General features: G+C 47.0%; 2 protein-coding genes across 4 annotated transcripts; one reads left to right on the top strand and one right to left on the bottom strand.

Annotated features, from left to right (window-relative positions):
* Window positions 1–10: 10 nt before the first annotated feature.
* On the bottom strand, window positions 11–9,476 carry MRPL55 (mitochondrial ribosomal protein L55). 2 transcript variants are annotated; one of them, XM_035129954.2, is made up of 4 exons: window positions 9,360–9,476; window positions 6,285–6,463; window positions 2,519–2,720; window positions 11–257 (listed from the first exon to the last, which is right to left on the bottom strand). In XM_035129954.2, the coding sequence occupies exons 2-4, from the start codon at window positions 6,308–6,310 to the stop codon at window positions 108–110; spliced, it is 378 nt and encodes a 125-aa protein (XP_034985845.1). In that variant the 5' UTR covers window positions 6,311–6,463; window positions 9,360–9,476; the 3' UTR covers window positions 11–107. The 2 variants fall into 2 exon arrangements, with proteins under 2 accessions (XP_034985845.1, XP_034985844.1); XM_035129953.2 differs by lacking the exon at window positions 9,360–9,476 and adding an exon at window positions 7,401–7,516.
* Window positions 7,522–25,409, top strand: GUK1 (guanylate kinase 1). Of its 2 annotated transcripts, none has more exons than XM_035129952.2 (8): window positions 7,522–7,685; window positions 19,279–19,392; window positions 20,285–20,326; window positions 20,845–20,941; window positions 22,221–22,359; window positions 23,554–23,638; window positions 24,293–24,378; window positions 25,231–25,409. In XM_035129952.2, the coding sequence occupies exons 1-8, from the start codon at window positions 7,649–7,651 to the stop codon at window positions 25,264–25,266; spliced, it is 636 nt and encodes a 211-aa protein (XP_034985843.1). In that variant the 5' UTR covers window positions 7,522–7,648; the 3' UTR covers window positions 25,267–25,409. The 2 variants fall into 2 exon arrangements, with proteins under 2 accessions (XP_034985843.1, XP_060136976.1); XM_060280993.1 differs by having other exon boundaries at window positions 7,541–7,685; window positions 19,279–19,396.
* Window positions 25,410–26,084: the final 675 nt, after the last annotated feature.

Genomic DNA, 26,084 nt, shown 5'->3' with positions numbered 1-26,084 from the left:
ATACAAAGGAAACGGTAGACATCTCTTTATTTGTGGACATTTTTACAACTTAAAAAGTAAAATTAAGTATCTGATTGTGACTGATTTTCCACCCTGGGTGGCGGATCTCATTTCTTTTTCCAAAACTTTCTGTAATCGTCCAATTTAAAGTCGTCTTCGAAACGTGTCTCCTCTTTGGGTTTAAGCTTGGTGGTGCTCCGTTTCCGCAAGCGGGCTCTCCTTTCGGCATCAGGGAGGGTGTTGATGTCCACAGGTATCTGAAAACAGAATTATGCATACATAGAAACTTGTCAACACCCCTAGAATCACCATGTTTCCCCCGCAGGGAGGGTCTTGTTCCTTTTACCAGCTCTAGAAACTCAGCAGGGATACCCTTACTGAGGCAAGCACCTTGGGGTGCTACTGAAAGAGAAGCATTTAATGCCTGCTGCTTCAAATGTTAAGTCTGCAGCTTGTGGAAAAGACACTGAGAAATCCCTTTAGAAACCAAAAGACTATTCTGTTATTAAGTTACTAGTCCTGGCGTGCAATCAATTCAGCACCCTCATGGATGATCAGAATCAATGCCCGCGGTTTTCAAGCTGTATGCAGCTTCTTGGACGCATATGGTAGATGATTTGCAACGTTCAAAAGGTTTTCCTTGAACAGTTTACACACCTCTAGTGATCTTCTCTTGCAGTGTGTGAAGATGTATCCTGGTGTCTGGACTTTACTGACTCTTAATTTTTATTTATCACACTACAGTCATACCTCGGTTTAAGTACGCCTCGGTTTGAGTATTTTCAGTTTAAGTACTCCGCGGACCCACCTTGAACGGATTAATCCACTTTCCATTACTTTCAGTGGGAAAGCTCGCTTCAGCTTAAGTACGCTTCAGGTTAAGTACGGACTTCCAGAACCAATTACACTCATACCTCGGGTTAAGTACGCTTCAGGTTGAGTACTCCGTGGACCCGCCTGGAATGGATTAATCCCCTTTCCATTACTTTCAATGGGAAAGCTCGCTTCAGGTTAAGTACAGACTTCCAGAACCAATTGTGTTCTTAAACCAAGGTACCACTGTATTCAGTTTCATTTGTGATATATAGCTGTGTTTTGCTCTTACCTAGTTTTGAGGAATTTTAATGGAATTTTCCTATTATTTTAATGTAAAATGCTTAGAGGTTTTTTATATTATGTGGTATACTTTTTAAATCAACAATTCTCAAAGATTTACACACAATAATTGTAACAGCCCCACAAATCTGACCAGTGTCCTGCCCTAATGGAACCTGATAAACTTGTGTCTGGACTGTTCAGAATGCTAGTGGGAGGAATCAAATGGCTTAATGTTCCCTCCAGGCAAAAATTGTTTCCTACACGTAAGGAAAAAACTAGCATGTCAGAAGGGAGCAGAGGCCAGAAACCTTCCCCTTGACATGCTAATAATTTTCTATGTGTGGGGAATTATTTTTGCAAGGAGAAGCCTAGAATACAAAGTGTTTACCACCATAGTGGGCATCCAATATATTTCAGGTCAAACGCAGGACCTATTAGTCCCGGGATTCTTAAATGCATTTTGGGAAGTATGTATCTGCTGCTCTCTCAGACACCTGGAAGACCTTTTCTTTCTCCAAGCAAAAAACTAGATTTGCCCAGGTCTTTGGTAGAAGCTGAATTACGGTAATCTGCCAGTCATTTGTTTTCCTTATAGCTTGCTGCCTATCTGTACCTTACTGAATTGCAGACACTTGTTTGTCTCTTGTATAATAATAATAATAATAATTTATTATTTATACCCTGCCCATCTGGCTGGGTTTCCCCAGCCACTCTGGGCAGCTTACAACAGAATATAAAAATACAATAATCTATTCAATATTAAAAGCTTCCCTAAACAGGGGGTGCCTTCAGATGTCTTCTAAAATAATAATAAAATAATAATAATAATAATAATAATAATAATAATAATAATGCTTCTGTTTTGTATATATGGCATTGCCAAGACTACAACACAGACCTCAGTTACGAACACATAAAGGTTATACACAACCGTAACTGGCTATAATAAAATGCATGAACTAATACAGAATGAATAATGCAATTTCTGTTATAATGTACGTAGGAACAACCTCTGTCAGAGGGGAGGGCACAATCCCAAACTTAAAGTGTTAATAAGGGTCACAGTCCAAACGAATAAGATAAGGGACTGTGACCCTTATTAACACTTTAAGTTTGGGATTGTGCCCTCCCCTCTGACAGAGGTTGTTCCTACGTACATTATAACAGAAATTGCCTTATTCATTCTGTATTAGTTCATGCATTTTATTATAGCCAGTTACGGTTGTGTATAACCTATATGGCGTTGCCTGCATACTGTTTAATGTTCTGCACGGTGAGAACAGGATGCTGGGCTCGATGGGCCATTGGTCTGATCCTGCTTCTTATGTTCTGGTTGTATTTAATGTTCTGTCCTGCTGCTGGGACCGTCTCATAAACAGGGGGACTATAAATTGAATGCATATTAAACGGCAACTCTAACCGAAAGGATCTGCCTTGGCTCCTTGTAACGGATATAGAACGTAGAACCGTCAGGCCTGACCAGCAACACTGGATAGAGCCGGGCATACTTCTGCCGGGCCATGCAAGCGATGGATGTCCGGTTGGAGTTGGGATGCTGGGTGGATGTGTGGAGGCCAGAAGTCCTGGGAAGGAGTCCGGAGAAGGCTTCTAACCGCAAAGCCCTGAAACCGATTCAGAGAAGAACTTGTAAAATCCATGCAAAAACTGACACACTCAGAGACTCTTTAAGAACCATATATACCCTGTTTCCCCTTTTTTAATACGTAGTCATAAAGTACGCCATGGCAGGGTTTTTAAGCATTTGAGAAATATAAGACACTAGTGTCATTCAGCCCGTTAAATAAACGGGCGCTAGAACATACTGGTATGTGAGAGGAGCGGCGGGGCCACGGCCTTCCCTCCCTTTAGCAGTGGGCGCTCCACTGAGCCCAGCTGTAGTAGCGCGGACACAGGGACTGGATGCAGAGACACTTGCACTTTATTATATAGGATACCCCGAAAATAAGCCATACTTGCGCGCCGCGGAAACCAACCCCCACAGGCACCTCCACTCACAGAGTCACTCCATGCGGCCGGCACTGCAGGAGCGCGATCAGCTGTGAAGCGGCGCTCCAAGAGCTCCGCTTAACAGCTGATCACGCTCCCGCCTTGCTGGCTGCATCCCTGTGCTCTGCCTTCTCGTCCACCGCCGTCCCTGCCGCTTCCGTGGTTGCCGCTACCACTGGGCTCACTGCTTCTTCCTTGCCTGGCCCGACCAAGGAGCTCGGAGCGCCCTGCAGCAGCGGGCGGAGGGCCTGAGCCAGCGGCCTCCGCCTGGCCCAGCCAAGGATGCCTGCCGCCCGGAACCGGTGGCTGCTGCAGCGCCGAGCACTCAAGAGAGCCCAGCAGCGCCCTGAGCCGTAAAAACCATACCGGTAATAAAAAAATAAGACATCCCACCAAAAGTAAGCCACCCTGTGTTGTTGTGTGGGTTTTTTTTGAGGAAAAAAAGTTACAAGGCGGTGTCTTAAAAAAGGGGAAACGGTACATACCAGAAACAACAACAAAAAGTTATCTCCGAGTAGAACTCAACTCTGATAAGAAAAATACTGTGATTTAGTAAACAGGCAGTTTGGCTTGGCACCATAAGGAACATGAAATCTATATAAGATTTCAGTGTCTCTGGCGTCTCAGCTTTCGTTTTAAAATGCAGCGAGTTGCTAGCTCTTAAGAATGCTAGTCCAGGTTGCAGGAGGAGGAGGGTGTGTAGAAAGCCAGAAAATATTGTAATGCCATCAAATACTGATGAGATGATAACTACAGAAGGGGGTGGGTGGGTGGGTAGATGCCTCTTTTATATAAGCTGTACTCTCTCCCCCCCCCATCCCTCTTTATTTAATTAATTAAATTTACTGTCATTCTGGGATTACAATATGAATATATCTTACGATACGTGTATCTTACAAAACAGATGCAAGCGGACTTTGGATTTGGGGTTGCAGGGTGTCTTCGGATAGAATTTGGTACCTATGGGTAAGGCACAGCTTTGTCACAATTTAGTTCCTCTCTCCACTGAAAGCAAGTTGTACTCATTCAGCCTCTCATGCAGGATTGTCATGAAGGTTACCGAAATAATAGGTTGTTTTTTTTATAAAAAAAAAGTACCCTGGAAAAATATATAAGCTACAATGTGAATTAATACCTAGCCCTGGGGTAGCCTCTATCAGCTGGCTACCGACTTATTAATTATTATTATTATTATTATTATTATTATTATTATTATTATTATTATTGAATGTGCTTTCCAGGCACCTGGCTGGCATTTTCAGGTGATGATTCAGTAACAAGAAAGGGGGGCAATTTCTATTCATATATATTAAAAGCCCTCGGAGGACACAGCTTTGAAAATTTAATCCTGGCTCTGAAGCTGGTTCCAATACCTATCCGAATTCACTCTGGCTCATTTGTTTGAAGAAACAAGAGGAAAACAAACCTCAGCCTCTTTTTCCCCTAAGAGGGTTCTTAGATCCTGGGATCAAACATGTGCAAATGAACTGCTGTTTTAGTCAGATTAACACCTGTGCAGCACTTAATTATTCTCTATTTATCATTTTATTTATTAAAATTCTATACAGCCCTTCATCCGAGGAACACTGGGTGATTTACTATATAAAAACACCAAAATACATACCGCAGCAACAAACGAAAACAGTAAGGCCTCTGCACAGTTTTAAAGGCCATGGCTTGTTTAATTAGCCAAAGGCCTGGGAGAAGAGGTATGTTCTTGCCTGGCATATAAAGATATGTAATGAAGGCGCCAGGCAAGCCTCTCTGGGGAGAGCATTCTGAAAAATGGGGAGCCACCACAGAAAAGGCCCTGGTTCTTGTGTTGCCACCCTCTGGACTTCTCATGGAGGAGGTACAGGAAGAAGGGCCTCAGATGATGAGTGCAGGGTCCAGATTGGTTCATAGCATAAGAAAAGCATAAGAAGAGACCTGCTTTGTTAGGCCAGTGTCCCATCTAATCCAGAATCTGCCAACCAAATGCCCATTGGAAACCCACAAGCAGGCCCAGAGTGCAAGAACACACTTCCCTCCTGCTATTTCCATGCGTTTCTGTATGCTCTGGCACTCGTCACGGTTTCTCATTGCACTAGAAGCAGTTTAGTCCTGCTGGCCACATGACCCAGAAAAGCTGTCTGTGGACAAACACTGGCTCCCTTCGGCCCGAAAGCGGAGATGAGTGCCGCAACCCCATAGTCAAATCTAGGGGTCCTTTACCTTTTAGGTAAAGGTAAAGGGACCTCTGACCATTAGGTCCAGTCGTGACCGACTCTGGGGTAGCGGCGCTCATCTCGCTTTATTGGCTGAGGGAGCCTGCGTACAGCTTCCAGGTCATGTAAGCCGCTTCTGCCGAACCAGAGCAGCGCACGGAAACGGCGTTTACCTTCCCGTCGGAGCGGTACCTATTTATCTACTTGCACTTTGACGTGTGTGAGGGACAGAAGCTACAGGCAGGTCCCTCCCATCTTAAGTACCAGTTCGTCTCCCAGCGCTAGTGCAAGTGGGGAGGGGGATACCTCCAGCGGCGACTCAGGAAGTGGTGACCGAGGCTCAGGCAAGGTAGCGGAGCCCATGCCCAGTGTGGGAAGGGAAGTGGGAAGCAAGGGAAGAAGGCCGATCCCGCCGACCCCGGAATTGCGCAGGAAACGACGGGGGCGGAGATTCAGTATCCCTAGACTACTTTGCTGGAAGAAAACGCGCGAATCTCCATTCGGAGGTTCTGACCCCTAACTGACAACATGTACATAGTACTGCTCTGCACTGTAAATAATCAGCACTAAATAAAAGAATGAAAAGACAACGCTTTGAGGAGTCGTTACTCTAGAGTAGCCGCTACCGCGCCTGTGACAACGTGCTTTTGAAGTGCTAGGTTGGTAGGAGCAGGGACTGAGCAACGGGAGCTCACCCCGTCGCAGGGATCTGAACCGCCGACCTTCTGATCGGCAAGCCCTAGGCTCTGTGGTTTAACCCACAGCGCCACCCGCGTCCAGCAAAAGGTTTTCAGAAAAAGGTTTTCGGAAGCATGCATGAGACTGCAGGCTTACTGTTGATCTACTGAAAAACAATGTACTTTCATGGAATATGTACAAGGATGGAAGAAGCACTGCGGAAAGGGGCCATATCAGTTCTAGATCGTGGACAGCACAAGGCACAATGATCCCACTAAATAAGAAGAGGTATACCTTAAAGTCCTGATTACAGTCGTCATTCTGAGCTCATGCACAGTCCCTGAAGCCTAGCAAACGAACGCCAATCTCCAGCGATTCCGAGGCAAAGGATTCAGCTTTCACGATGAGCAAAGACTGCAACGATCTTTACGGAACATCACCCAAGGGGCCACAGCTGCTCTTTATGGCAACGACTGAAGGGAGAAATGTTTATTCTTATTTGACAAGTTTATATATCGCTTAATTAATGAAAATATGAATCAGAGTAGGAAGGGAATATAAAATACTTATTAAATATAGAGATTTAGCAGAGATAGCTAAAAAGAGACAGTCTAGAACAGGCAGCAGTAAACCTCTGAACAACAGGTGGGAGGAAACATCTAGCATATGGCCTCCCGTCAAAACCATCGCATTCCAAAAGCATCTGATCCTGCAAGGCAGTTCTTATGCTGTTAGCAATCAAGATACTTTGGGTCTTCTCACGGTGCTTTGGAATCACAGCCTGGGTGCCTTCCGAATGCCCAGCACTTCCCCCTTCAAAGCCTGGGTGGGGTTTTTCTCCTGGATCGAGGGATGGAAGTATTTGCAGAGGCAAAGCATGCAGCTGCCACTGCAAGTGCTTGCAGCGACTGGAGCCCAAATCACAGAATTGTAGAATCGGAAGGAATCCCCCCCCCCGATCATTTTAAGCCCAACCACCTGCAATGCAGGTAGTACAATGGATAGAATAGGCAGATATACAGAAATGCACACTACTGGAGAGGGAAAATGCAGGAAAATGAGACGAGACGTGAGCATCAGGTCAGACATCAAACAAGACCATGCCTCCCCCCCTCCACAAATGGTTTGGCCCTCTGAACCACTGATTTCCCCCCTAATTTGCGAGAATGGTTCGCCCCCAATCTCAACTGCTTCCCTCCCCCCCATTAGGTCCAACAATGGTTTGGCTCCGCCTTGCTCTCCCCGCGCCTCCGCCTGCAGATGGTTCGATCCTCGCTGTTTCCCAGACTTGCCTTCACGCGCCACCAAAACTCCGGCTCCCTCTTTCTGAATGGTTTGACCTACTGAGACGACTTTAAACCCTCCCCCTCCCCCCCGCTACTCTGTACCCAATGGATTGCTCCTCCTTACAGGCTCCGAAGAGTCCCGCTCACGCGACCCGGCGCTCTTGGAACCCTTCCTTTCCTTGCGTCATCACCCAGCGACATCGCGAAACTCGGCGCGGGCGGACTATGGAGAGGGCGTCGTCGCGGCGATGACGTGGGCGAGGTCCGAGTAAAGGGGCGGGGTTTGCTCTCGGCGGCGGCAGGGCCCGGCCCTGCCCCGGCCCGCCCTTCTTGAGTCACCATTCGGGGGAAACGGCTCCGCTCCCTCTCCCCATGCGCTGGCGGCGCTTCCTCTGCCGCGCGCTGTCAGGTGAGTGCGGCGCGCGGTTTTCGGCCTCCCCCTCCCCGCACGCGCCCCAACCGTTGGCCTCAAAGGTGTTTCACCGAAAGCTTCCCCTCCTGCTCCCGCGACCCTTCGCCTTGGTTCCTGCCTCCGCTCTCGCTCCCCGGCGCTTCGCGGGCGTTGCCCCTCAGCCGCCTCCTCTCCCCTCTTTAAAGCCTCCTTGGTGTCGGGGTTGCTTGCCGGCTGGGCCTTGCTGTCGGGCACTCCAATCCCTTTTCATCCCCGGTGTCACTCCTAAAGAGTTCCCCGCCCGCCTTCCTCCTTGCGGTCCTTTTTGGAGAGCTCCGCGCAGCTGCTCCCGCCGCTTTCCTGCCCCGCTGCAAGGACTTTGCTGCTGCTGCTGCAAAAAAAACCTTCTCTCCTCTCCCTGCTTTTGCACTATCACTTTCAACACGTCTTCCCACCCCCCCCCCCACCCTGTGTTGTTATCTTTCTTTTCTGGACCGCTTTCTATTCCTAAGGGGGGGAAATCTCAGCGGTTTGCAGCTTACATTAAATCATCAAATAAAACAACCCAGAATAAAAACATTACTGAAGAAAGTAAAGTGCAGTATACATTCAAAGCAACATAATTAACAGGAAACTTAAGATATCTTAAATATTTCAAAATAAAACAATGCAAAATGCACATTTTGAACCGCGTAATTAGCAAGAAGATTCAGGGGTGAGGGCGCCTCTCCCTGCTTGCATTTTGCCCTGTTAGCCAAAGTCACTCCTGGTTTTAGAGTTCAGATCGGCCCCAAGATTTTCCCATGGAAACCATCACTTAAAAACAGAATGAAAGTGGTATTTAAATATTTGAAATAACAGACCAAGGGAGAGGCTTCCTTGTCAAATCTGCTCCTCTGCGTGACATTGCATCTCCTTACCCCTAATACTATTCAGGGAGCAAAGAAAAGTTGTGATGAATTGGTTTATAATATTTATGGCAGCAGGATTTGGAAGTAATTGGAGGCATGGACTCTGCCCCTGACAGCTTTCAGAATGGTCTTGGTTACTGGTCAGAGTTTTGAAATTACAGTGGTACCTCTACTTATGAATTTAATGCGTTCCGAACGCACATTTGTAAGTCGAAAAAAATTGTAAGTTGGATCCCATAGGAATGCATTGGGAGAAAAAATTCATAAGTTGAAGCAACCCTATCTAAAAATCCGTAAGTAGAAAAAATCCTATCTAAACCGAATCCAAGATGGCGGGCGGAGCTCCATTCATAAGTAGAAACATTCGTAAGTAGAGTTATTCGTAAGTAGAGGTACCACTGTAATTGAAGAAGAAGAAACAATCTCCCTGCCAGATGTCCAGAGGAATTATTGTGTACGTGGTTTCTCCTTAAACAGAGGTTCTGCTATGTATAGCACAAATAATGAAAATGAAACTGCTAAGGGGTGTGGAATTAACAGAATCCAATGTACGAAATTGGCATATGCTCAAAGTAGCTCATAATAAACTCGATTCTGGAAGCTAACAACACCAAAAGTCTTCCCCCCACAGAGGTGAATCTGCATATTAATTTATCTTCTGAAGGTTTGTGTATCTGCAGTTATCTTCAAGAAATCACATAGAAGTTTAGAATACTTAGTGCCCATTTCAAACTTAACTGAGTGAAGTATCTTATGCATGCCGTTGGTGGTTAATACTCACGTGTCTGGTGATTTGAGCAGGATGACTTTTATTTCCATATACATAACTCCATTAAGCACTGCATGAAAACAACTGAAGCAGGAAATGTCCAATTACTGCTGCCCTCTGCTGGGGAATACACACACGCCCTGCTCCGCTAGTAGCTAGTTCATAGCTTATAAACGTGTGCAGCCTTTGTAAGCTGGAACAAATTTATTACTAGAGCCTTGGCTGTGTGCCACTGGGAGCTAGTTCAAGTAGAAAAACAGCCAAGTTTTCACTGCTTCTTAATTTACTTAAATGTGTAGTCTTCACTGTCCTGATCTTTACACAACTTCTAAACGCTTAACAGTTTTGTGTATAACTAGAGAACTGATTATTTGGCTGTTTGCTTCAAATTGGTATAGAGTTGGCTTTCATCTCTCAGTTCCTTTGTTTCCCTCATTCTCAGCCCTCCTGTCTGCCAGGGATATAACTAATCATGTATGACTTATGAATCTTCACATTGCACCATTTGGCTTTTGGGGTTCCTGGCCACTTAGCCTTCTAAGATCTCGAAGCCTTACCAACATGCAACCCTTCATGTGTGTTTCCCCCCCCCCCCTTCAGCCAGGCTTCTTTTTCTTCACTTGCATCAGATGTGAAGCATTCCATAACTGATTATTATTGCCTCCTCTTTTCACAGTTGGAATGTTTGTGAATATTCCATTATGTCACTGTAACTCAGCCAGTGGCTGAGATTGAAGATGAAAGAGAAAAGCTGGCAGAAAGGCAATAAGGTAGATTTCCAGCCAGATTTGTTAGTAATAATGACTAGGCAACTGAGTCCAGCACCACACAGAGTGTTACTGTGGGTTGTTATTTCCACTGCAGTTTTTGAGCAGGCAATAAATGGCTAGAGTCCTTTCTGAGCAGCAGGATAGACTCCTGTTGTGTCTTGCTTCTTCCATACCTTTTACCAATGAAAGATCGCCCAAAGAAGAACTGAGAGTCTTTTGTCTTCCATGCCTTCCATTCATCAGGATTTGGTTTGTCTTCTCGCCTGTGTTTGGATAACTAGGTTTAGCCAGCCAGTTATGGAAACGTCCAGCAGTGTTCTTGAGTGGCTTAGCTGTGAGGTGACAGGAAGAGATTATTGCTTGCTGTGGAGGGAGCATCTAATTACAAAAGCATCTCTTGGGTATGCTGGGCAGTATGAATACATAAGGACGGCACCTTCTCATGCGTTGTAAGTTTAAAACCATTGAATTTATCCTTTTTTGCCGTGTTTTGCCTTCACCGTTTCCAGCTTCCCTTAGAAAGCCACGAGGACTAGAAACCTACTGCTTAAAATCAGGGTAGGGGGAAATCTAAAGAATCTTTTCTAGATGGAGGATAGAGAGGAATGTGTGTAGAAAGTAGCCAATTATACTAAGCCTGGATAGCTCAGTGGGTTAGAGCGTGGTCCTGATAACACCAAGGTTGCAGGTTTGATCCCCATATGGAACAGATGTTTTGAGACTACAATTCCCATCATCTCTGACCACTGGTCCTGCTAGCTAGGTATCATGGGAGTTGTAGGCCAAAACATCTGGAGGGCCGAGGTTAGAATCATAGAATCATAGAGTTGGAAGAGACCACAAGGGCCATCCAGTCCAATCCCCTGCCAAGCAGAAAACACCATCAAAGCATTCTTGACATATGCCTGTCAAGCCTCTGCTTAAAGACCTCCAAAGAAGGGGACTCTACCACACTCCTTGGTAGCAAATTCCACTGCCGAACAGCTCTTACTCTCAGCAAGTTCTTCCTAATGTTTAGGTGGAATCTTCTTTCTTGAAGTTTGAATCCATTGCTCCGTGTCCGCTTCTCTGGAGCAGCAGAAAACAAAATTTCTCCCTCCTCTATATGACATCCTTTTATATATTTGAACATGGCTATCATATCACCCCTTAACCTTCTCTTCTCCAGGCTAAACATACCCAGCTCCCTAAGCCGTTCCTCATAAAGCATCGTTTCCAGGCCTTTGGCCATCTTGGTTGCCCTCTTCTGGACACGTTCCAGCTTGTCAGTATCCTTCTTGAACTGTGGTGCCCAGAACTGGACACAGTACTCCAGGTGAGGTCTGACCAGAGCAGAATACAGTTGGTACCATTACTTCCCTTGATCTAGATCAGGCATCCCCAGACTTCGGCCCTCCAGATGTTTTGGACTACAATTCCCATCTTCCCCGACCACTGGTCCTGTTAGCTAGGAATCATGGGAGTTGTAGGCCAAAACATCTGGAGGGCCGCAGTTTGGGGATGCCTGATCTAGATGCTATACTCCTATTGATGCAGCCCAGAATTGCATTGGCTTTTGAGGTTGAGGAAGCCTGGACTAGATGATCCTCAGGATCCCTTCCAACTCTACACACTTGCTGCCTCTGGTGTATCCCACTACTCGCATGTGCCCACTCCAGGCCTGTACAGAGCTTGTCTGAAGCCTGGGGCAGGAGACACGGGGCATTCTTGGCATGGCATCATAAGTCCATCAGTCCCCTGGCAGGGTTTCTCAGTTGGCTTAGCCTTCTGCAGGCCACTGCAAGTGTACCCGGCTGCTGCTGCTGTTAAGCATTTGGGAGTTGGGAAATCCTTGCTGAAATCATACAGAGATATACCAGGCCTTCCTGCAATTAACTTCTTCACAAGCCTGATTCTGATGCGCTGTTTTCCTGTTACAAGATCAAAGAGGAGCAAAGTCCTTCAGAAGGCCAGTGGTGGTCTGTTGCAAATTGAGTTTCAAAATAGCCATTGGTTCTTGTCATTTGGCTTTAACCTTTCAACCAGCGAATGTGCTTTTTTTGCCGCCCTTTGGCCCCACGTTATGAAATTCTGGGGAAGGTGCACTTTACAAAAAGGACAAGGCTATAAATAGGACTGGTGATTAGAAGTGCCTAATCACGCAACCTTTCTTGAGGCTAGAATGAGAACCACCCTCTAATCTTCTTTTCTCCCAATGCCAAGCTGCTCTGTCTTTTCTTCCTCTAAGCTTGCGTGATGCCCAGAACGTGCTTTGTTGATCTCTTCCTATGTTTATATTGTGCCTTCTTTGCTGTCCTTCCAGTGTAATCTATGAGGAAGGCCGTAGCTTGGTGGTAGAACATCTGCCTTGCATGCAGAAGGTCTCAGATTCAACTTCCAGGTAGGGCTGGAAGAGACCCCTGCCTGAAACTCTGCCAGTCAGTGTAGACAGTACTGAGCTGGACGGGTCAATTTCGCAATCTCCACCCAAAATTCTTGCTATCTTCCCATCCATTTCCCCTTTCTCTCTGTCACTTCCTAGAACATTTGCGGAAATGTGGGTCTTGGAAGCAGCTTGGATGAATTTATTCATAGAATCATAGAATCATAGAGTTGGAAGAGACCACAAGGGCCATCCAGTCCAACCCCCTGCCAAGCAGGAAACACCATCAAAGCATTCTTGACATATGCCTGTCAAGCCTCTGCTTAAAGACCTCCAAAGAAGGAGACTCCACCACACTCCTTGGTAGCAAATTCCACTGTTGAACAGCTCTTACTGTCAGGAAGTTCTTCCTAATGTTGAGGTGGAATCTTCTTTCTTGAAGCTTGAATCCATTGCTCCGTGTCCGCTTCTCTGGGGCAGCAGAAAACAACCATTCTCCCTCCTCTATATGACATCCTTTTATAACTTTGAACGTGGCTATGATATCACCCTTTAACCTTCTCTTCTCCAGGCTAAACATACCCAGCTCCCTAAGCCGTTCCTCATAAGGCATCGTTTCCAGGCCTTTGACCATTTTGGTTGCCCTCCTCTGGACACCTTCCAGCTTGTCAGTATCCTTCTTGAACTGTGGTGCCCAGAACTGGACACAGTACTCCAGGTGAGGTCTGACCGGAGCAGAATACAGTGGTACTATTACTTCCCTTGATCTAGATGCTATACTCCTATTGATGCAGCCCAGAATTGCATTGGCTTTTTTAGCTGCTGCATCACACTGCTGACTCATGTCAAGTCTGTGGTCTACCAAGACTCCTAGATCCTTTTCACATGTACTGCTCTCAAGCCAGTCTGCATTGTGTTGGACTTGTGGCAGGGAAGCATCCTACACTGGTTATCTGCAGAAATTCTGGCCTCTTGGGACAAGCTCTTGGCGGCGGAATGCTCGGAGTCCAGCTTTTTGTGGGAAAGGGTGGTTGTCACTTTGGCTGTGGAGAAAATCTTCTGCACATCTCGTGGGGAGGTGTTGTGTGAGGCAAGCTGAGGATTGGAAAGCTGATTGGGAAGGTTGCCATATTTTAAAAGTTGTTGAGCTTCCCCCCCCCCCCCGCCCCTCAAGAAGGAGCCTTCAGTTGTGCAAGGCTTTTAAGGTGCACAGAGAGCCTCAGATGCCCAGCGCAATTGTGGGGAATTGTGACTACATTTATATCCCACCATTCCTCCAAAGAGCTCAAGGTGGCACACGAACCACTCCCTCTCTCTCCATTTGATCTTCACAACAACCCCGTGAGGTAGGTTAGGCTGAGAGAGACTGACCCAAGGCCACCCAGGGAGCTTCATGGCTAAGTGGGGATTTGAACCCTGATCTCTCGGGTTCAGCACTCGCCTAACTACCACCCTATGGCGTCCGACACAGCACTGCACATTTATTTGTATATTATCTCTGATCCTGAAGATGGAGAGGAGGACTGGGGCTTGTTTTGCATGGTGCTTAGACCAATCTTCTGATGCGCTTCTAGAATACTTCTCCACCTCACAGGTGGGTGGGTGGGTGCGGGATAGAGCAAGAGACTGCCTTTGGCCTTGTGCTGCATTTTGGAGACACAGCATGAGATCTCCCTGTACCTGGGAAGCAAGCACATCTGGCAAAGGGCTGGAACAGAACCTTTCTCCCTGCTGTGCTAGATTTCTGTTTCCCAGGGAATTGGGTTATGTTTTCGTTGTTGCTGCTGCTTTTAAATGTGGAGGAGAGCTTAAAATTATAGTTCTACCACCTTCAGTCTGAAGTGTTGCAGTCAATTCTATCGTCTCTGACTTTCCTCAGTAGCCAAAACAGGGATGACAGTGTATTTGGGGGGGGGGGGCAGGGACCCCAGGACATTGAGACTGTCTTGTCCCTGATAAATAAGGACAGTTGAGCAGTGTGTAAGTCGGACCTTTGTGGGTACCGTTTCTCACTTGTGATTCTAAATGAAAATACAGTGTTTATTGTAGGTTTGTGTGTGTGTTTAAGAGAATGCTTTCCCCCGGCTGTGGAAAAAGCGGGGTGGAAATATTATAAATAATTTGACAAATAGATATGCATTCAATTAAAACTCCTTTCCGACGGCAGCGTTTGCTTTGAAGCCGAAGGTGCGCTCCGCGGAGTTAAGCTCAGGGTGTGGCTGAATCTTTTAAGCTATGAAAAGCAGGAGGAGGGAGTGTGGAGGAAACCACAGGAGGTGATTAGGGATTTGGGGGGGGGCGGTGGCTTCTCATTGGCTGTCTCAAGGTGAAAGAGCTGGAAATTAGTAAGACTTTAGGCGCTCACAAATAAGACAGGTGTTCTACCTGCGCTGCCCTTTCCCTGTGTCGTCAGGATCGATCTGTTGGTCACTCAAAAAAAAAGAACAGGACAAAGAAGCAAAACTCTATCAGGGATTTTTAGGAGGACCCCCAGAAAAGCAAAAAGGTAAGATGTGAGAAAAACACTGGGAGTGCTGGCGTGGTGTGGATGTCTGCAGCTGCTACCCAAAAGACAGCAGCATCTGACTCACTTTCATTCACCTTTGTCTGGCTTCTGAGTAAAGGGCCAATTTGAAGTTTAAAAAACAGAATTCTTAAAAAAATAAAAAATCCAGGACGATGGGGGTTGAGGCAACTGCTTCCTCTTTTCTATAGCTTTGATCTCAAGCGACAAAAAAGATTGAGGATGTGGAGCTTACCCTTTAAGAGGAATTGCTAACACATTTGCTTGTGGGTTAAACAAAATTAGGAAAGATTACCCAGGAAAGGATGCGATAGAGGTCTATAAAAGTATGTTTGGTGTGCTAAAATGGGAAAGAGAGAAGCTCTAGCTGATGGGAATTGTAGTCCAAAATATCTGGAGGGCACCAGGTTGGGAAAGACTGTGTTAAAACAGATATTCCATATTGTGGTAGCTGTTGAGTCTTAGTTCGATTTGCTGAATGTTGTTTGTGGTGAGGTTGTCTTTCTGTTCTGGAAGCGTTAGGGCGGCTGTGTGCAGTTAAATGCATATTAAACTTCAGCAAATGGGTGAAAAGGCAGCTAACGCCTCTTTCTCTGTGACAGTGGGAAGAGAGTTAACATGCCAAGGGCAGAGTCCCACTCTGATTCTCTGCAGTCTGTGATCGGAGCCCCCATGCCCCAATCTGAATTTTGTGCTTAGGAAATTGACATTCTGCTATAAGAGTATATTGTGCCTGTTACTTAATGCTGCCACGTTCTGCTTCTAGGTTGCAAGCTATAAAAAAATACAGAGTGGGGTAACTGTGCTGGTCTGTTGTCGCAAAAGCAACAGAGTCTTGTGGTGCCTTAAGGACTAACAGATTTTTATTGCGGCATATGCTGGTCTTGAATCCATGAAAGCTTGCGTTGTAATAAACTTGTTAAGACTTTACGGTGTAATGAGGCTCGTAGTAATGCCTGTACAATGAGAGATGTGCTCATACAGCAATTTTAAAAAATTGGTTGGCAAAAAGGCCCAATCCCAGTTTTCACTCGGGCAGTATACAGCATTACCTCTGGTTAAGAAATTTTTTTCTTCCGCAGGTCCGTTCTTAACCTGAAATTGCTCTTAACCTGAAGCACCACTTTAACTAATGGGGCCGCCCGCTGCCGCTGTGCAGCCGGAGCACAATTTCTGTTCTCATCCTGAAGCAAAGTTCTTAACCCGAGGTACTATTTCTGGGTTAGCGGAGTCTGTAACCTGAAGTGTTTGTAACCAGAGGTACCACTGTACATGTATCTAAAGCACATTGCACACCTCATCCTGGGGACTGTAGTTTATCCCCACAGTTTGAAGTCCAGCTCCATTTACAAACCACAGTTCCTATGATAGTTTGTCAGGGGAATATGTTTAAAATTGCTTTAAAATTATGGCAAGCATGCAGTTTTCCAGGGGAAACCTCTCTTGCCCTCATCCTCCAGCTACAATATGTGGAAAACGATGCTAACCTACCTCACAGGGTGGTTGTTAAGATATCAAGCTGGAATATGCTGCCCCCCCCCAAGAGCTCTTTGGGGAGGAAGAGTAGGATATTAGATGCAATCTAGAATTTAGTGTTCAAAGGCTCAATTTATCCACAGTGTTGACTTTACTCCCGATGGCACACTCTTCCATTGTCTCTCAAGGCAGACAGATTCCAACAAAATGAGTGCCCTTGGGCAAATCCTTTTCCTGAGCCTTAGCTTCCCATCTGTAAAATGGTACTAATGCTGTAATCTGTTTCCCAGGGTTTTTGTAGTGAAGCGAGGGGGTGGCAACAAAGCATTGGAAATGCTAGATAAAAATATCCAGTTTGTTCGCAAGGCAGAAAGCAGCACTGTGAGGTTGTTGTTGTTTTGCTTTCCGACTTCAGCTTTGCATGGAGAATGCACTGGATGGGCATTCTTTATGGCTGAATCGTTCAGGCTAATACACTTTGACTTTAAGCTCCATCAGCTAAGCTATAGCTCTTGGGACATCTGTGTTTCCTTTAAAAATGCACCAGGTAAGCAAAGGGCTGTAGAGCATGGATGGATAGTACAATGGCAAATTAAGAGCATGAACACAGTCTCTATCTGCTCAGTCATTTCGCCCCTGGGTGCCACCAGTTGTGGGGGGATCATGTTGGCATCTGGCTAGCCACTGTGAGATTAGAAGGACAGATGAGATAGGTCTTTGTTCTGGTGCAGCAGCCAGGCTCTTACATTCTTGAGCTCCTATATTTTCCGGACTGAGAGTTGCCTTCCGAAATGAGTTGTATGTGCATGTGTGAGAGAGCAAGACCATCTCACCTCTTTTCCATGCCCTACCCTTGGTTGTGTTTTCAGATGCTAACTGTTCCGGTCAGAACATACCTCTCAATCTTCCCATGTCTCTATGCCTCCACCCTCCCCTTTTTGCTCCTGCCCTGAATATGAAGTTTGGTGGTTGCTAAGCATGAGAATAGGTCTGAGGGGAGGGCAGGGGTTGGAGTACTGGCTGCTGAGGTCCCAAAGGCACTGGTGGGCTCTCCAAAGCTGGATAACATGTTGATATTCCCCAAAGCAGTTCCTAGGAAGATGGCCAGGGTTGGGTGGGGAAAATCTCCCCAGTATTCAAAATATATTACTTTCCCCTCCCTCTGCATTGACTGCAGCTGGTGGGAGCTGTAGCGCTGAAACACCCAGAGAGCACCAGGTTGGGGGAAGCTGGTTTAGGTGGTACCTCTTTAGAAGGGTTGTCTGTTGTGCAGAAGAACTTAGACATGGAGAGATGTGAGGCGTTATAATAAATCATCGATTATTATTACCATGCACTTATCTTTAATAAATGATGATTATGATGATTACTAGTGTAATTCAGCCCGTTGAATAAACGGGCGCTAGAACATCCCGGGGTTCGGAGAAGCACTTGCGCAACGCTTCTCCGAACCCCGGGACCTGTCCTTGTTGTCGGCGGCAGGGGGACAGGAACGAAGGAGGAGAAAGCAGCCCTTTCTCCTCCTTCCTTCCTCTCCCCCAGCTGCCGATAGGAAGGAGACATCCCGGGGTTCGGAGAAGCGCTTGCGGGATCTCTCCTTGCTGGACGCACACACACGCTCTCCCCCCCCCCCCTGCCAACGCTCAGTTCGGCTGGGAGCAGCGGTTGGCGGCCACAGGGAAACGGTAGGTGGGGAGGTGGGGAGAGCGTGTGTGTGTGCGTGCAGTCTCTGCATCCAATCCCTGTGTCCGTGGGGCACATGCGCAGTAGCGCGGACACAGGGACACAGGGAATCTGGACGCAGAGACACTTGCACTTTATTATATAGGATACCCCAACCACTGGGTTTCCCCAACCCCAGCAGCTTCCAAAAAAATACAGCTTCAAACATTGAAAGCTTCTCAAAACAGAGCTGCCTTCAGATGTCCACGGAAAATTATATAGTTGTTTAACTCTTTGACATCTCTGAGGGGAGGACATTCCACAGGGTGGGTGCAACTACCGAGAAGGCCCTCTGCCTGGTTCCCTGTATCTTTACTTCTCGCAGTGAGGGAACCGCCAGAAGGCCCTCAGAACTGGACCTCAGTGTTGAGGCTTAATGACGGGGTAGGGACGCTCCTTCAGGTATATAGGGCCAAGGCCGTTTAGGGCTTTAAAGGTCAACACTAACACTTTGAATTGTGCTTGGAAACATACGGGGAGCCAAAGTAGATCCAGTGTTATATAGTCCTGGCAGCCGCTCCCAATCACCAGTCTGGCAGCTGCGTTCTGGAGTAGTTGTAGCTTCCGAGTCACTTTCAAAGGTAGACCCACGCAGAGCGCTTTTATAATCCCACATTTCTACATAATCATTCGGGGAGGCTACAGGAATACATAAGAGGGTAATAAGAGCCTGCAGGATAAGGGCAATGGCCCACCTAGTCCAGCAACCTTTTCTCACAATGGCCAACCAAGATGCGCGTAGGAAGCCACAAGCACATGAGCGCTGTCCCCTCCTGTGGTTTCCAGCAACTGGTATTCAAAAGCATGGCCGTCTCTGACCATGGAGACAGCTTAGCCATCATGGTTGATAGCCCCTGATAGCCTTGTCCACCAGGAATGAGTCCAGTCCTCTTTTGAAGCCATCCAAGATGGTGGCCGTTGCCTAGTTCCCTAGTTTATTGGCTTCTTTTCTCTGTCCTGGATCTTTTAACCTTCAGCTTCCTTGGATGTCCACAAGTTCTAGTGCTATGCATCCATAAGCAATCTCCCAAGTAACCGAAAGCATACATTTCTAACGATGAAACAACTTCCCTGCAGTTATGACGGGACCAAGGCCAGTTGTCCTGAGCGGGCCGTCCGGTGCGGGGAAAAGCACCCTGCTGAAGAGACTCCTGAAGGATTATGAGAACGTCTTCGGCTTCAGCGTCTCCCGTGAGTGAGTTCATTTCTGCTGGGCTGGTGGTGAAGCAGTGTGTTCACATCAGGGTTGTCCCAAGGAAGACTGGCAGGTCCTCGAGCTTTGCCCCCCATAGTAAGCCAGCGCTTACTATGATTAGTTTTAAGGTAATGTATATACCTGGGACCCAGGTGGCGCTGTGGGTTAAACCACTGAGCCTAGGGCTTGCTGATCAGAAGGTCGGCAGTTCGAATCCCTGTGACGGGGTGAGCTCCCGTTGCTTGGTCCCAGCTCCTGCCAACCTAGCAGTTCGAAAGCACATCAAAATGCAAGTAGATAAATAGGAACTGCTACAGCAGGAAGGTAAACGGCGTTTCCATGTGCTGCTCTGGTTTGCCAGAAGCGGCTTTGTCATGCTGGCCACATGACCTGGAAGCTATACGCCGGCTCCCTCGGCCAATAATGCGAGATGAGCGCCACAACCCCAGAGTCGGTCACGACTGGACCTAATGGTCAGGGGTCCCTTTACCTTTAATATATATACCGCTTTGTGCTTCAGAGGAAGCTTCTCTGATCCCTCCAAAGCAGGAATTGCAGCTGAAGAATCCCTGGCAGATGGCCATCCAACCTCTGTTTAAAAATCTCCGCTGAAAAGAGCCCACCACCTTCTCCTTTGAAGCTCTCTTGCCTGTTTGTCTGCTTTAAAAAGTGGGGCAGAGGAACTAGCAACGTCAGTCCCTTGGCCTGGCAGTTTGTATTTTTAAAAGAAGTCAAAGCCTTCAGTTAAACAGAGAGAAGGCTCTTTCGATCATTGCAGGGGCCATAGAGGGAGAGGCACGTTCCTTTCTTTTTTGGGTTTCCCAACCACTTGGCGAAACATGCAACGTGTGTTAATGGTGCGTTTTTAAAAATATTTATTGCTTGCAGATACCACAAGGCAACCGAGACCCGGAGAAGTGAATGGAAAAGGTCAGTGCCCAGGTCCTAGTCACCACCGTCACAGGAAACGGGAGATTAGCAAAAGCGTTCCTCTAACGAAACGACTGGTTCTAGGCTGGTTAGGGGTGGGGCTGGGTGGGTTAGGCCTACCAGAGGTTGCGGTTGCCACAATGGAATGTCTAGGTGCCGTCCCCCCCCCCCCCCCCACACACACATGGGATGATGATGATTTTCATTTCTATACCACTTTATATTTCAGAGAACAAATCTCAAAACGGTTTGCAACACATTGAAACCTCAAATAAAACAACCCAGAATAAAACAGATATATTAGATCCTTCTCTAAGTGACATTTTGCTTCCCCCAGTCGCCAACCCGCCACCCAGAGATCTCCGTGTGGTCGCAATTGGACCCATGCCCAGTCGCAAAATGCGCCTGGCTAATTTCTAACACTGCTTGGGGTGCGGCGTCTCTGGGGGCAGGTGTGCATGCACTAACAAAATTGGCATGTAGAAACCTCATTTTCCTCTCCCCCTCATCCCCCACAGATTACCATTTTGTGACCAGGGAAGAGATGCAGAAGCAAATTGACGCTGGAGGGTTCATTGAAAATGCAGAATTTTCTGGGAACTTGTACGGAACAAGGTATGTGATTTGGGTTGGGCAGGAATAGTTGTCAGATTTTGCTCTTTTGTTCTTCTTTGCTACCCTGTTTTCAATTTCGGCAACCACAATGGCTAGAAACAAAACAAGAAACTATGAATTTCAACAACAAAAAGGGACCCGAGTGTCCTGAACATAGGACACCCCCCCCCCCATTGCTGTTGCCCGTTTTTCCACCTTCCTAGTGAAAGTAGATTGTCCGGAGGGGCACAATGAACCTTGAAACCAGTGTTTTTGTTGGACAAGATGGATATTCACAGCTTGTCCAAACTGAGGGTGATGGGAATCTGATTGGCTTTGGAGACATCTCACATGCGTCAAATGCTGCGTCATGGCTTGTCCCCAGTGGGTTGAGACAGAAAGCAAAGATTGTGACTGTGAGCTGTGACTGGGCCTCTTCCTGACAAAAGAAAATCCCCCTGTCTGAAGCTCCACCCAAGGGTCATCTAATTTCTGAGGACCTTTCATAGTACTAGTTACAGGTAGGTAGCCGTGTTGGTCTGACGCAGTCAAAACAAAAGGAAAAAAAAATCCTTCCAGTAGCGCCTTAGAGACCAACTAGGTTTGTCATAGGTATGAGCTTTCGTGGGCATGCAGTGTATCTGAAGAAGTGTGCAGGCACACGAAAGCTCATACCTATGACAAACCTAGTTGGTCTCTTAAGGTGCTACTGGAAGGATTTTTTTTAAAAAAAAATTGAGGACCTTTACCAGCCTTCCCCAACTTGATGCCCAACAGATGTTTTGGACTACAATTCCCATCAGCGCAGCAAGATGGAGAAGGCTGCCCTGCACTGATGGTGAAAAGAACCAGATTTTATTATTTGGAGCTAAAGCTTTAGAGTTAAACTAGCGTCGTGAGAAAGAGAGTAAGCTGTGAACAGGATCTCCCACCCATTACCCCACCTTCCATATGTTTATTCCTGCACTACTACTTCTCCTTCTTCTCCTCCTTCTCCTTCTCCTCCTCCTTCTCCTCCTCCTCCTTCTTGCATTTATATCCTGCCTTATTCTTCAAAGAGCTCCTTCCCCATCCCATTTAATCCCCATTAGAATGTAATGTAGGTGAGGCTGATCATTGCAGCCAGATGTCCTTGAGACTCTTAGAGGTGGTTGAAACACACCAACGAGCTCAAGGTGCTGATCCTCAAAGCTGCCTCTTTTGTTGCGAGACCGTTCTTGGATTTTTTTTTTAAAAAAAGGCACCTCCACTTTGTGATCATTAACCACCTTCTCTCCCTCCCTCCCTCCCTCCCTCTCAGCAAAGCAGCTATCCAGGCTGTGCAAGCGCAGAACCAGATCTGCGTTTTGGACATAGACATGCAGGGTGTGAAGAACATCAAGAGAACTGACCTTAATCCCATCTACATCTCTGTCCAAGCCCCGTCCATAGAAGTCTTGGTGAGTGTGGCTTGGGGGTGAGCTACAGTTCTCTGCAACTGATACCTGGTTGGGAGTCGGCAACAGGGTGCCCTCCAAACTGCAACTCCCGCCATCTTTTAGTGTTGCCAACGCTAGCGGGGGCTGATGGGAGCTGGAGTCCCAACAGCATTTGGCAGGCACTGCAGTGGTGACCCCCGATGTGATGTAAAGTCCGCGTGCACAGAGTTTTACGTAGTAAAATAAGCAACAACTAAAGGTAAAGGGGCCCCTGACCATCAGGTCCAGTCGTGTCCGACTCTGGGGTTGCGGCACTCATCTCGCTCTATAGGCCGAGGGAGCCGGCGTTTGTCCGCAGACAGCTTCCGGGTCATGTGGCCAGCATGACAAAGCTGTTTCTGGCGAACCAGAGCAGCACACGGAAACGCCGTTTACCTTCCCGCCGGAGCGGTCCCTATTTATCTACTTGCACTTTGATGTGCTTTCGAACTGCTAGGTGGGCAGGAGCTGGGACCGAGCAACAGGAGCTCACCCCGTTGCAGGGATTCAAACTGCCGACCTTCTGATCAGCAAGCCCTAGACTCTGTGGTTTAACCCACAGCGCCACCTGGGTCCAAGCAACAATTCCAAAATCCACATTTGGCCATCACCTTTTCTAGGGCCAAGCGAAGCGTCACTGAATAGCAACCACGCTCTTGAGCTCCACAGAACTCTGCATCAGGCTGAACGTTAAGTGAAGCAGGGCACTCAGCCTAATAGTAGGGCCGGCTCTGAATTCTGGTTTTATATCCTAATACGAATTCTGTGAGAAAGGCAAAATGCGGTGAGGGCCGCTGTCTTGGGTAGCTTTCGTAGGCTGTTAAATTAATCCACAGTGGCCACTGATTTAAGACAGTGAAATGGGACTTCCTTGTCTGTGGGCTTCTAAAGACCACTGGACACTGGAAGCCAATAATGGGGGAGTCGGCTGCCTCCGTGCCCTGCTTGCAAGGTTCCTGGAAGCATCGGGCAGGCCACTGATGTAAACAGAAGGCAGGACCAAAGTGCACCACATGGCATTTAAGCAGCGGCTCCGTGGCACTGTTTCTTCCCTGCCTAAGACCTAGAGGGATTTGTGCCAACACGGAGCCCTGAGAGGTGAGAAGAATGGACCCACCCCGTTCATTATAAGGGTATAAATTTCGTTCTTGTTCCTCCCCCTTTGGAAACCTTTAGGAAAAAAGGTTACGGGACCGACAGACGGAAACGGAGGATAGTTTACAGAAGCGGCTGAACGCAGCTCGCATCGATATGGAACTTAGTGAGTACACTAGAGTTTGGTGTGCATGTGCATTGTTGTCCTAGTCTGGCGTCCTGTTTGTGTGCTTCCCACCAGCATCCGTGGTTAACCAATGTGGGAAATTGGATGTTCGTCTAGATGGGCCTTTAGCCTGAACCAGCGGCGCTCATATACGATGGAGAGAGATTGCAAGAGGGAGAGTAATGAAGGCATGAGGGCGGAGTTGAGCTGTGTTTGGTGGATAGGGGCCTTTTGTGCCCCAGATCCCCCCTCCCCTCCCCTCCCCTGTACATTTTTACGGGATCTGCTGGAGGGGAATGGGGGGTGCCTTGCAAGGGCTTAACATCTTAACACAGGTCCACCGGAAGTGGTTTGGAATTGTCTTACTAGGCAACAGCAGTGCCTTTCCTCTGGAAAATGCCAAATGGTGAAAGCAGTCCATGGCAGCTGGCAGCAAGAAGTCAGTCTCCGATTCACAAAGAGGCAGAATCTATATTGCCCAGTGTCTGGGGAAAGGGCCCTTCTGGGATGCTGAACTGGCTTAGTCACTTTTGTTATTGCATCTGGAAGGGAGCAAAGACAGGAAAGGGTCTGTCTGGTTTGCCTGTCTCTGATCTTCTGACTTCTGGTTTAATGGTGTGTGTGTGTGTGTGTGTGTGCATTTCAATTTGCCAGGTAAGGAGCCTGGGCTTTTCGACTTGATCATCATTAACAATGATTTGGAAGAAGCATATACCGAGCTGAAAAATATTCTTGCAGTGGTAAGCTATTTCACTTCTTCGGAACACAGTTCTCTGTCTGAATTGTACGGATATTTCCTGGGTCATGGAATGATCCGTTTTCTTGCATCTGATGAAGTGGGCTACAGCCCACTAAATCTTTTGTACATTAGGTATTTAAGGTGCCACAAGATTCTCTTCTGTTTTAGCTGCCAGAGACAAACACTGCCTACTCCTTTGGAAAGGGTTTCCTTGTCTCAGCTCATGGCTCACTTGCTTTAAAGTCCTGTGTCAGGTTCTCCACCCCTTCACCACCCAACCCAACACCCTTCCTCCTTCGCAGTGCCTATTTTCTCTGCAGGGCCGGCCAGCAGCTTCCTTTAGCTTGAAGCATGTGATGGCTGCAGTATGTTATGCTTCTCCCTATTTTATGTCCCTTGACCAAAGTGATAAAGGCATTTGAACATTTATTATATATTATTTATTATTATTAAAATAGTACTGCCTATACCTACAAGTCTCAGGGCAGTAGGCAATTTACAGCATAAAATCACAATATAAAAACACAACATACATAATAAAAGTAAGAACAAGTACAACCCAATTATCCCGCTCCTCCCCAACCAATTTTTAAAAGGCATTGGATGTCAATTAGCCTAGTTGAAGAGAAACGTTTTCACCTGGCACCTAAAGATGTATAATGAAGGGGCCAGACAAACCTTTCTGGGGAGAGCATTTCACAAACGGGGAGCCACCGCAGAAAAGGCCCGTTCTCGTGTTGCCACCCTCCGGACCTCTCTTGGAGGAGGCACATGGAGAAAGGCCTCAGAAGATGATGTCGGTGTAGGTTCATACAAATCCCCGTGTAACCATTTCTCCTCGTTCTCCTCATAGGAAATCCAGAAGGCGCAGGGATCCAAGAAATCATGAATAGCCGCTGGAACCTTTGCAGACCATTCCTGATGTCTTTTTGCTGCTTGTGAATTAGAAACAGACACGCACACATTCCCTTTTAGCCTGATAACGGAATTCTTTTAGGGCACTTTCTATTAAAGAAGAAAATATCAAACCCAGTCTTTGTGCGTTTTCATACTTTCCGTGTGTAATTTAGGCAAGCTTTCCAAGTCTGCCGAGATGCTTATGCTGCAGCATGGACCACTACTGTACTCTGAAAATAGTAGCAAAGATTGGTGTCCCACAATGGCTATGTTCTGCCTCCACTTTCAGAGGCAGCAATGCTTCCGAATTCCTCTTGCCAGGAATCATAGGTGAGCAGAGTGCTTCCCACAGGCATCTGGCTGGCTGCTGTGAGATCAGGATGCTGGGCTAGGTGGGTCACTGACCACCTTATCCAGCAGGCCGGCGTTTATTTTCATATGTTTGCCCTTAATGGACTTTAGAGCAGAAAAGCTTTGCCTTGCATGATCCAGGCAGTAACGTCTGGCGTGGGCAGGCAATTTTGTGCTTAGACAACGCTGAGTACTATAACAAGTCAGTCATAAGAAGGCTGTTCCACATCGTAGGACAGGAGCTAAAAGGGGAATTCTGCTAATTGATCTATCAGCAAGCGCCATCAAATGCCGCCTCTTGTGCCAAGATCTCCTTGAAGTCGCCCCAGCTAAGTAAGTTATTTTTAGCAAACTTCGGACTCTTTCAGTGTCTTGCACTAATTGAAAACGACAGTTTCAGCACCAGGGTGATGCAGCACAAAGGAAGAAGAAAGCCAGCTGGGGGTTGGCAGTCTGACT

This window comes from Zootoca vivipara, chromosome 12, assembly GCF_963506605.1.
Source record: "Zootoca vivipara chromosome 12, rZooViv1.1, whole genome shotgun sequence".
Classification (NCBI taxonomy): Eukaryota; Metazoa; Chordata; class Lepidosauria; order Squamata; family Lacertidae; genus Zootoca; species Zootoca vivipara.
The sequence above is the reverse complement of the archived record's forward strand: the minus strand, read 5'-3'. Positions and strand labels throughout refer to the sequence as shown.